Source organism: Phocoena phocoena, chromosome 3 (assembly GCF_963924675.1).
Source record: "Phocoena phocoena chromosome 3, mPhoPho1.1, whole genome shotgun sequence".
In the NCBI taxonomy this organism is placed as follows: domain Eukaryota; kingdom Metazoa; phylum Chordata; class Mammalia; order Artiodactyla; family Phocoenidae; genus Phocoena; species Phocoena phocoena.
This window is the reverse complement of record NC_089221.1, coordinates 137,791,667-137,803,810: the sequence shown is the minus strand read 5'-3', so window position 1 is coordinate 137,803,810 and position 12,144 is coordinate 137,791,667. Positions and strand designations below refer to the sequence as shown.

The 12,144-nt window shown below is 46.2% G+C and overlaps 1 protein-coding gene across 3 annotated transcripts in view; it reads left to right on the top strand.

The window, feature by feature from the left end:
• The window catches only part of ATP10B (ATPase phospholipid transporting 10B (putative)), a 122,418-nt gene that overhangs the window by 64,281 nt on the left and 45,993 nt on the right, over positions 1-12,144 (top strand). For all 3 annotated transcript variants that reach the window (XM_065873458.1, XM_065873456.1, XM_065873459.1), the window contains 2 exons: positions 9,508-9,699; positions 11,177-11,777. In XM_065873458.1, coding sequence (XP_065729530.1) covers positions 9,508-9,699; positions 11,177-11,777 — 793 coding nt within the window. The remainder of the gene's footprint in view (positions 1-9,507; positions 9,700-11,176; positions 11,778-12,144) is intronic.

Here is a 12,144-nt window from a genome sequence, read left to right as displayed (position 1 = left end):
GAAACGCTCTAAGCATACCATCACCCCACTGGAAAATGGTCTTCATTTGGGTCAGACGGGCGCCTTGTGCAGCCTGGGAGGCATTCGCTAAAGGGGGTGATGTATGTTGCCTTAAAGGCCTCTGACACTAACCTGTAAACTCTCTGTGTCTGAGTGGCAGACCCTTGAGTGAGTCCAGGGAGAACGTCCATGGCAGCCCCAGGGGGATGCCCTGGCTCCTGGCTCCCACTCACCCCCGCCTGGCAGGCTTTCTGTGTTGCCTCCTCTTGCACCTGCCTGTCTGGCAACCAGCCTCGTTGGGTAATGTCTTGGCAAAACCAGTGCTTTACCTTTCCTTTGTAAACTCAGCCAGAACTTGCCTCTGAAGCCCCAGGGATGCCAGGTCATGGCGGAGCACCCAACCCCATTCCAAAGAAGCCCATTGCTCTGAACCAAAAATCAACAATAACAACCACTACAACAAAAGCTGGCTTTTTTCTTTCACTACAGAGATCAAGGAAGCAACTGTTATTGTTGTCTAATTGGCTGCTCTAAAATCTGTGGCTTTAGGGTGGGGTAATATTCTTAGGAAAGTGGTGAGTTCTGAGCCAGCATTTAATAGTCCTGCCGGAGGGAAAGTGAAATGCCTTTTCCCCCCTGGTCTGTAAGATTGGAGTAGAGAGTCTTGGTTTAGACATGCCACTTGGAAAAATATTTTTGAGTCATCAGACCAAAGACTGTTTTCCTAATCATAAAGTTTGCATCAGGGCCGTTTAGGCTCCAAACCCCACCACCTCTCCCTTCTGTGGGCACGACCCCTCCCACCTGTCTAGAAAGAATGCAATAGAGGGAAGTAAAGGCGGTGTCTTTGGCCCTCTGCCTCCTTTCTTGAAACTTGGTCTTCCTTTCATCCTTGGGAAGATATTTGTGCCATACTTATAGTCTGCTCCGGGTTGACAGGGACAGCCCACGCGCACAAACTCCCATGGCAAGGTTAGGCAAGAGTCCTGATTTAGCAAGTCAAGCGCGCAAAATCTTTTAGTAAGTCATGTGACCACACAGGGCAAGAAATGGATGAAGCCTGTCTCAGCTTTGCTTCCCTTAGCTTCCAGGGTCCCAAATGGGGGCACACAGCTGTGGTGACCCTTTTCACAGAACTGGGTCTTACAAGATCTGGGATACTTCCTTCTTTTTTACTTTTTTTTTTTTAATTGAACTATAGTTGATTTACAATATTGTATTAGTTTGTGGTGTACAGCAAAGTGATTCAGATAGATAGATAGATAGATAGAGACATATTCTTTTTCATATACTTTTCCATTATGGCTAATTACAGGATATTGAATACAGTTCCCTGTGCTATACAGTAGGACCTTGTTGTTTATCTGTTTTACATATAGTAGTTTCTATCTGCTAATCCCAAACTCCTAACTTATCCCTACCCACCCCCTGTCCCTTTGGTAACCATAAGTTTGTCTTCTATGTCCATGAGTCTGTTTCTGTTTCATAAGTAAGTTCATTTGTATCACATTTTAGATCCACATACAAGTGATACCATGTGGTATTTATCTTTCTCTGTCAGACTTACGTCACTTAGTATGAAAATCACAAGGTTGATCCATGTTGCTGCAAATGGCATTATTTCATTCCTTTTAATGGCTGACTTAGACACACACACACACACACACACACACACACACACACCTTCTTTATCCATTCATCTGTCGATGGGCATTTAGGTTACTTCCATGTCTTGGCTATTGTAAATAGTGCTGCTGTGAACACTGGGCTGAATATATCTTTTTGTTGTTTTTTTTTTTTGCGGTATGCGGGCCTCTCCCGTTGTGGAGCACAGGCTCCGGACGCACAGGCTCAGAGGCCATGGCTCACGGGCCCAGCCGCTACGTGGCATGTGGGATCCTCCCGGACCAGGGCATGAACCCGTGTGCCCCGCATCAGCAGGCGGACTCTCAACCACTGCGCCACCAGGAAAGCCCCTGAATATATCTTTTTGAATTAGAGTTTTCTCCGGATATATGCCCAGGAGTGAGATTGCTGGATCATATGGCGACTCTATTTTTAGTTTTTTAGGGAGCCTCCACACTGTTTTCCATAGTGGTTGCACCAATTTATATTCCCACCAACAGTATAAGAGGGTTCCCTTTTCTCCACACCCTCTCCAGCATTTGTTATTTGTAGACTTTTGATGATGGCCATTCTGACCAGTGTGAGGTGATACCTCGTTATAGTTGTGATTTGCATTTTTCTAATAAGTAGCAATGTCGAGCATCTTTTCATGTGCCTATTGGCCATCTGTATGTCTTCTTTGGAGAAATGTCTCTAGGTCTTCTGCCCATTTTTAGATTGGGTTGTTTGTTTTTTTGTTGTTGAGTTGTATGAGTTTTTGTATATTTTGGAAATTAAGCTCCTGTTGGTCACATCATTTGCGAATATTCTCTCCCATTCCGTAGGTTGTCTTTTCATTTTGTTTATGGTTTCCTTTGCTGTGCAAAAGCTTATAAGTTTGATTAGGTCCCATTTGCTTATTTTTGCTTTTATTTCTTTTGCCTTGGGAGACTGACTTAAGAAAACATTGGTACGATTTATGTCAGAGAATGTTTTGCCTATATTCTCTTCTAGGAATTTTATGGTGTCATGTCTTATATTTAAGTCTTTAAGGCATTTTGAGTTTATTTTTTGTGTATGGTTTGAGGGTGTGTTCTAACTTCATTGATTTACATTTACATTTACAGCTTTCCCAACACCACTTGCTGAAGAGACTGTCTTTTCTCCATTGTATATTCTTGCCTCCTTTATCAAAGATTAATTGGCCATAGGTGTGTGAGTTTATTTCTGGGCTCACTCTACTGTTCCACTGATCCATATGTCTGTTATTGTGCCAATATCATGTTGTTTTGATTACAGTAGCTTTGTAGTATTGTCTGATGTCTGGGAGGGTTATGCCTCCAGTTTTGCTGGTTTTCCCCAGAATTGCTTTGGCAATTCTGGGTCTTTTGTGGCTCCAAAAAACTTTTAGGATTCTTTGTTCTAGTTCTTTGAAAAATGTCCTGGGTAAATTGATAGGGATCACATTAAATTTATAGATTGTTTTGAGTACTATGGCCATTTTAACAATGTTAATTCTTCAAATCCAAGAACATGGAATATCTTTCCATTTCTTTGTATCATCTTCAGTTTCCTTTATCATTGTTTAATAGCTCTCAGCAGATAAGTCTTTCTGCTCCTTGGTCAGGTTTATTCCTAAGTTTGGTTTTGGTTTTGGGATTTTTTGATGCAATTTTAAAAGGAATTGTTTTTGTTACTTTCTGTTTCTGATATTTCATTGTTAGTGTAAAGAAATGCAACAGGTTTCTATATGTTAAACTTATATCCTGCTACCTTGCTGAAATCATTTATCAGTTTTAGTAGTTTTTGTGTGGAGTCTTTAGGGTTTTCTATGTATAACATCATGTCATCTGCATATAATGACAATTTTACCTCTTCCCTTCCAGATTGGATATCTTTTATTTTTCTTGTCTAATTGCTGTGGCTAGGACTCCCAATACTATGTTGAATAGAAGTGGTGAGAGTGGACCTCCTTGTCTCATTCCAGATTTTATCAGGAAGGCTTTCTCTGTTGAGTATTATGTTGGCTGTGGGTTTGTCATAAATAGATTTTATTATGCTGAGATATGATCCCGCTATACCCACTTTGGTAAGGGTTTTTATCATGAACGGATGCTGTGGGAGACTCTCTTCTTGCTAGGCCACTGAGTTTTTTTCCTTGGGGCTTCTGTCCCATTAGGGAAAAGCTTACCTTAATAATCCATATGCTTCTATTTAAGCAAATATTTACTAATATTGAGCTCTCCCCATTCTTGAACCAAACTCAATATCATCAAGGCCACAACCTCATCAAGGGCAAAAACATGACTGCCCTAAATAATACTTCAGCCTTCAGCTCCCCAGCAACTGGGCAAGTTTGTTTCGACAATAGCAATACAACCACGTGGCTAAGTATTCAAAAGGAACCAAAGGGCAAATGAAGAGAGTAAGCCTCCCTCCCTCCTCTATTCCCCACCACCTCAGAGACAACCATTATTTGTATATTCCTGTGTCTTTGCCAGAGGTGCTGTATCTATATAGAAGCAGGCAAGTGGGGTGTACACATAAACACATCCTTTCCCACAAACAGAAGCATAGCATACACACTGTTTTGGACTTTGGACTTTTTCTTAACCTAATGAATCTTGGGGAATATTTCATATATGTAGACAAATTGACAGATATTCAATGGAGAGCCACTTCGTCCCATTTTTAATGGCTGTTAGAATTTGTTGGATGGTCGAGCCATCACATGTTTATACATGTATGTAAGTTTTTCTATGGTATTCTTAGAGCATAACTGCTAAATTGAGATTGTGTGCATTTTTTAAATTTTGATTGATACTTTTCAAGTGGTTGTACGAGTTCAGACACTCACCAAAGCAAATAGAAGGGTCTGCCTCCTCCCCTTCTTCCAAGTCTTTGTATTCTCAGTGTCTACATTTCTTTAGAATAGCCTTTCATTTATTGTCGGTCGGTCAACAAATACTAAATAATATAGCAAGTACTGTTCTAGACACTGGGGATGTAAAGTCTAATGGGGCATTGTTCCTGATTTCAGGCACTTACAGCCCAGTGAAGGGGCAAGAACCCCAGTGCCTACAGGGCACTGCTCTCAGTGCTGGGGTGTATGGGTGCAGAGGTGCTATAGGAGCCCAGAAGAGGTGCACCTACATCAAACTAGGCATCAGGGGGCTTCCTGGAAGGGTTAGCATCAGAGCTGAATTTGAGACAAAATTTTAAAGGTTAACCAAAGAGAAGAGACCATCTAGTGGGGAGAGTGCAGGTTGTTTTAGGGGAGACATTCTGCACAAGCAAATGGAGACTTGGGGTTCCAAGGAATGGCTGGAGTAAGAGGCACAGGTCGGAGAGAGGCGAACGAGGAGATAGAGACATGGGAGGAACCAAGCCACAGAGTTTGCTTCCAGGCCTATGCACCAGGGTTCCTGTTCATTTCCACCGCTGGCTCTGTGGGTTCCCATGGCTGCACCCAATTAGTGATAGTCACCAATGTGACCATGAGTGAGCCGTCACTAAAACTGAGAGGAGTGTAATGGAATGGAGCTTGGCCTTCTTCTCCCAGCCTCCAATGCAGAACACTCCCCAGTCAGAGAGGAAGTGGGCTATATCTATAGGGCAGCCCTATAGCCTAGAGCCTTGCTACTCAAACTCTTGTCCTCGGATCCCCAGCAGGAGCACCACTTGGGAGCCTGTAGAAATGCAGATGCTCAGACCCCAGTCCAGAACTGCTACATCAGTATATGCATTTAAATAAGACACGCAGCTGACTTGTGTATATGTTAGAGTTTGGGAAGTGCTGGCATCGTGTTTAAGGGTTTGGGTTTTGGCATCAGCAGAACTGGATTCAAGAGCCAGCTTTTTAATTGATTTTGGAACTTTAGACAAGTTACTTATCTTCAGTGAGCCTCATTTGCCTCATAAATAAAATGGGAGAAGGATAGTAGCTATTTTGATGCTGTTATAATGATTACATGATGTACCAAAGCCCCTGACTTTGCTATACGTTGTCAATAGATATAATCTGATGATAATAGGAGGATCCTTGAGGATGTGGTGTGAGGTCAGAGATCACCTTCCCCAAAGAGGGTTTATCTGAGCTTCGGGTGTTCTGCAATAGAAAGAAATCCAACCAGTTGGGTGCCCAGCTGCCACAAAGCTCTAATCTGAGCAACTGGTAGCTCCACAAATGTATATTTCTTTTCCTTCAGAGAAACAGACTAGGCAAAGGGCCCAGAGTGGGTTGGGGGCACTGCTTTCTCTAAAAGCGTCCTACATGCCAAGTTCCTAAATGTTAATGAACCGGACAGCAAACCAATGGGCTGTGGAAGAAGGGAACCACGAAGAAGCCTGCCCTGCAGAAGCAAGTCTGAGTGCCCGGATAAAGCTTCCCTGACATCTGCCGCTGACACCTGCAGGCTGGGCCTGCTGCCAATGCCAGAGAGAAGCAGGCCCTTTGCAGAACTTTTTTTTTTTAGTGCACTGCTATACGATTGGGTAGAAATATGCTAAATAAGAGTTTTAACAAACAGCCCCCATGGGTTAATCAGCGGTGAGGTAGCATGGTGTCCTAGATAGGAGTCAGGCAACAAAGGTTCGAGTGAGTGCCTACAGGCTGCCAAGCACCAGGGACACATCACAGTCTCTGCCCTCATGGCACTTAGAGACTAGAGAGTAATGGACATGCAATACATAATCGTTAAATCATTTTAACTGTGTCACCGTTTGGAAATACCTAATGCATAGCTTGGAGCAAAGCGGTGTGCTGTCAGAGGCCGGAGTCAGGTGGTGTGAAAACTGTCCTAGTTCTGACTCTGATTCAATGTGCAATCTTGGGGGGTTCACTACCCTCCTCCCTGGCACTCAGTTTTAGCATCAGGAAGATAGGGGATTTGGCCTTGATGACCTCCAAGCTTGTTCCCAAGTCTGGGTATCTTTGGTAAGGGTTAAAAGCATCCCATTCATGTACCCCTGCCAAAAAAAAAATGAAATCTACTTTCTGAAAAAGATCCCCATAATCCCCTTTATAATCTCATGGACTCCCTGCTGAGCCCTAAGGATTAGATATATAAGCCCGTCAGTTGTATTTGGGATCCCAGACACTAAAGATGCCAACTGTCAGCAAGTATCAAAGGCCACTTCCTTCTCATGGGAGATCTTGCCTGGCGTGGAGGTTAAAGAGCATGAATTCTAGAGTCGGACTGTCTTGAATCAACTTGCTGTGAGACCTTGGGCCAGACACCTAATCTCCCTGAGCAGCTGTTTCCTCATTTGAAGTGCAGAGGTAACTGGGAGAATAATAGTACTCAACAGATAGTGTGCTGTGGGGATGCAGTGAGATAATGGATGTACCCAGAACATAAGAAACACTCCACGAAATGGAACTGTCGTTACTATTATCAGAAATTGGCTCAGGGCTTCCCTGGTGGCTCAGTGGTTGAGAGTCCGCCTGCCGATGCAGGGGACACGGATTCGTGCCCCGGTCCGGGGAGATCCCACATGCCGCGGAGCGGCTGGGACCGTGAGCCATGGCCGCTGAGCCTGCGCGTCCGGAGCCTGTGCTCCGCAACGAGAGAGGCCACAGCAGTGAGAAGCCCGCGTAGTGCAAAAAAAAAAAAAAAAAAAAGAAAGAAAGAAATTGCCTCAGAGTTCCGTGAGTGATGTTGGTAAACTGGATGGACCCTGGAATCTGGTTAGAGGAGTACGCACGGGAGCATTCATAAGGGAACATAGCAACTTTACCATGACCACAGAAAGGAAGACCCTAGGTTCACAGTCAAGGGGTCTGACATCAATTCTGGCTTTACAATGACTCCTTGGGTGACACTGGTCAAGTCAGACATCTCTCTGGGTTTCAGTTAAGTTGGGGCTAGTTTCATCTCAACTTGGGACTGTGAGAACCCAGTGAGATCACATAACTGACATTGTTGGAAAGGAAGGATTAGCTCCATCACTGTCAGTTCCTGCTATGACAGCTGTACTCAGAGGCAGGGAGGACGGATGGTTCCTGCTCCTTCCTAAGCTTTCTGAAAATAGGGTCACTGTATGGTATGGACGGCCCACCATTACTTATTACAGGGCAAGGAAAGGGAATGCAGACTGGATGCGGTTTTACTCGCACTCTTCCTTTTAATGAAAAGGCTTTTCTCTGGACACTGTCCTCTTAAGATGGTATCAACAAGTTGGAAGTGTAGGCGTTGGCTCTGGGAAAGCCCTCCAAATGAAGGTCAGAACTCTTTACAGTGTGAGCTCCACCCGCAGTCCACTTCCCCGATCAAGCTGTGCTGTTGGAAAAGCCGACTCTCATCCCTCCAGCCATCCAGCACCTCCACGTCAGTCTGGGTTTCCTCCCCTGTGGCTCTCGCCTGTGCCAGCAGTCCCAGGGAGGTGAGAATCTGACTTCTGGAGTCACTGCACTTGGTAGTCAGAGAAGACACAGTCTGAGGACTCTTTCCCCACAAGCTGTTTTTCATCTCAGCTTGGGTTCTTGTTTGTAAAACTTGCTAGCTTGTTGGCCCTCGGTCTTCACTCTGCACGAGTCAGTCAAGATTCGTCAGTCCATCATTTCCAATCATTGACTCTCTTCTAAACTTTAATTAACCTGTGAACTCTGAACATTGATCGAAATGGCTTTTTGCGGAATGGCTTTTGTCATATCTATGAAGAGCTAGTGTTTATTGAACTTCGGCTTCAAACAAAGCAATCTTTGGAGTTACAGAAGATACAACTTCATGGAAAAGGCAGTCTCTTGTCTTTCAGGCTCTTGGTTTATCTCTAGAGAGATTAAACATGGACTTAAGAAAATTGAATTTAAAATATAGGTCAATGTGTAGTGAATTCTAGAGGGATGGTAGAAGTGGCAACTTCTACAAAGATGTGGAAAAATTGGAAATCCATGAGTCAGATCCAGCCCACAGGTTTTTTAAAAAAGAAAAGAAACAAAACACAGTTCTCACATCGTCTCTACTTTATCTTGAAAAATCCAGAGATTTGGCAAAATGTTCCAGCCCTGGAGCATGTTAGTAGCAGAGCAGTCGCCCCCTTTTAGATGGGGTGGGACTTGCCAGGTCTCACAGCCCCCCATCCCATAGTGTCCTCAACTGTACCTTGGCCAGCTTGCCTCATTCACCTTACCCTGAGTCCTGTGCACTTTCAGCGTTCAGGAGCCTGTTACTGTGGCTCAGAAGACAGAGAACTCACTGTGGGCTGGATCGCATCTCATGGACCCGTGGAGTTTTCACGGTTACTGATGTCTAGGTAGGATTTGGGTAGACAGGAGAGGACTTCAAACAGGGTGTGATCAGAGGCATAGGAGGGGAGTATACCCCCAGGGGGCAGCAAACAGACCACCCGGCCTAGCGGAGGGTCCACAATGCAGAGTGGTGGGAATCAAGAGTGGAAATGCAAACGGGAAAGAATTTAGGTGCCAGACTGAATTGATCGTGTTTACAATGAAGATCTCCCGGAATTTTTTCAAGCTCAAGAATACCTTGAGGGAGATAGTATTTTTAGGAGGGTGAATGGGTGATACATATGAAGGGTTTGAAAGAAGAGAGGTGAAAGGCAGCCACCTCACTTCAGAGGCTGATGCAGAAATCCAAGCTGGAGGGCTAGAGGGTCTGCACGTGGCCGGAAACATCAGGAATGAGGGGTAAATGGCGGGGGGACCCTGTGGGGAAAGAACTACCGGAGCCTGTAACTGATGGACATGTGGGGTTGAGGGAAAGGGAGGAACCAAATCACACTCTACAATGAGCAGGCCCAGGGAAAGAGGGGAGACGTGGTGGATGCAGGATCGCAGAGGGGGGACTGTATCAGCCTTTCCCAGGCATGAAAGGATCTGCCGGAGGGGGCTTTCCTCCCCAGTCCCTTCAGGAGACTCTGACCCGGGCCTTTCTCTCCCAGGAAAAAGATGTGACTCCGGATAAAAACCTCCTGACCAAGGTACGAGATGCAGCCCTGTGGCTGGAAACCCTGTCAGACAGCAGACCTGCCAAGCCTTCCCTCTCCACCACCTCCTCCACTGCTGACTTCTTCCTGGCCTTAACCATCTGCAACTCCGTCACGGTCTCCACGACCGCAGAGCCCCGTCAGAGGGTAAGGACCGCTGATGGTAAGGTGGGATGGATGAGAGGAGGGAGAGGGGCGAGGGCGGAAGCCCTGCACAGGGGGACAAGATAGTTGGGTCCTAGCCACACTGTCACCATTTCATCACTGTGAGACCTTGAACAGAGCTCTTAGCCTCTCTGGGCCTCAATCTCCTCCTTTTTTAAATAAAATATTAAAAGTTCCATATGAGCTCTCTATATAGATCTCACATTTTTGTGTCTGTCTGTCTGCAGGGTAGATGTTAAAAGTTAATATTTACTGAGCACTTGCTGTGTGCCAGGCTCCATGCCAAACATGTCACCTGCACTGTCATTTAATCCTCACAGCCCAACAGTCCCAGGAGGTATGTCTTTGGATTTAACAAGTGAAGAAACAGTGGCGTGGCTCAGAGAGCTTGAGGAACTTAAGGAAGGACGTATGGTGAATACACGGCAGAACGATCTGTAGGATTCTGTAATAATATCACGGTATAGCGGTATCGGCTTTTTAATGGAGGGTTAAAAAAAAATTAACACCATGTGTGAAGTTCTGCCAGTTTGGAGATAATGCACCTGGATGGCCACTCATAGGACGTTATACTCTGAATTATTTTTCAGTACAGAAGATAGATTTACCTTCGATTATCCACATACTCTCACCCAAGCTCCCTTGTAAGTGAAAAATAAGAATAATTGGGTGTTACAACATGTGGCCACAAAAATCAAGAAGAAGAGCGTTCATCCAGGCGCCAAACCAGAGCCCCCATTATTACACCCAGATTCTAAACTACCCTGAAAAGTCGGCAAGTAATCAGAAGTCTTCAGGGAGTTTGGGGAACGCAGGAAGCATTATCTGAGCAATTCTCCCTATTTTCAAGGGAGAAAGCAGTACCATTTGGGGAAGGACAGCATCCAGGTCTCAATTTGCACGTCAGTGGGGAGGCTTTAGCTGGCAGGTAGCTCAAGAAAGAGCCCAATCCCTGGAGTCAGACAGACCCAGACTTGAGACCCAGCTCTGCTATCTACACACTGGGTGATCACAGCCAGTTTAACCTCTTTATGCCTCAGTTGCCTCATCCAGAAATTGGGATAATGATAGGATCCCCTAGCATCGCTGGGAGGATGAAGTGAGATGCCGCGTGCAAAAATAAAGCAGACAAGGCGATGATAAGGGTGCAGGGCATGTGAACCCCTACTGTGAGTCTGGCTTTTGTCTCCTTTGCTTTGCCCATGATCAGAGTGGGATGGTCATAAGATAGAGGAAAATGAGTATCACCAGTCCCTAGGAAGTCAGGGCTGGAAGGAAACCAATGGCCTAACTCCCTCATGCTATAGGGGGGTAAACCGAGGCTCACAGAGGGGAGAAGACTTGCCCACCATCGCTGAAGGCCCACCTAATTCACTGATTGCAAAATGAGATTCATAAGACAGCTTGATAGTTTTCCCAACCTGGAGAGTCATGGTCTCCTTCCCTCCTCTACCACAAGGTCACAGTGCCACCCTCGACCAAGGCTCTGGTGACATCCCTGGAGAAGATTCAGCAGCTGTTCCGCAGGTTGAAGCTTTCGAGCCTCAGCCAGTCATTCTCGACCACCGCACCCTCCGACGTGGACCTGGGGGAGAGATTGGGGGCCAATATGCCCACCACGGACTCGGAAGAGAGAGACGACGCGTCTGTGAGCAGTGGCGGCTACTCCACCGACGGCGGCTCCAGGAGCAGCACATGGGAGCAGGGTGACATCCTGGGGGTGGGTCCGGGTGCCTCCCTGGAGGAGGTGCTGCAGGACCCGGCCCTCGGCCTGGCCGGTCCCGAAGTCTGTTACGAGGCCGAGAGCCCTGATGAGGCTGCCCTGGTGCACGCTGCCCGTGCCTACAGCTTCACGCTGGTGTCCCGGACGCCCAAGCAGGTGACCGTGCGCTTGCCCCAGGGCGCCTGCCTCACCTTCGATGTCCTCTGCACCCTGGAGTTTGACTCTGTCAGGAAGAGGATGTCCGTGGTCGTGAGGCACCCGCTGACCGGTGAGATCATCGTCTACACCAAGGGTGCCGACTGCGTTATCATGGACCTGCTGGAAGACCCAGCCTGTGGTGAGTCCACCCCACGGGGTTCCAAGAAGAGAGGGCTTATTTAACAGGCGGCGTGGATGGTAACCAGGGGCTGAGGTTATGGTGTCACTCAGTCCGGCAGGTCCCAACTGGAACACAAACCCTCAAGATGCTCTCCACAAAGCAGCTTGCTTTACACGTCTCCACGACCTGGAGAATTACAGAGCTCATTACGAACTTATTAAAGGCTTTGTTTGGGCAGTCTTGTCATAGAGGAACTTCTTTAACTTTATTTATCCCAGTTTCTAGTTTTCCAAACTCATTTAAAGATGGATTCTCCATACACAATTTTTTTTTCACCAGGACACCCATTAACATACCCTAGAACACACTGTGGTCCTAACTCTTA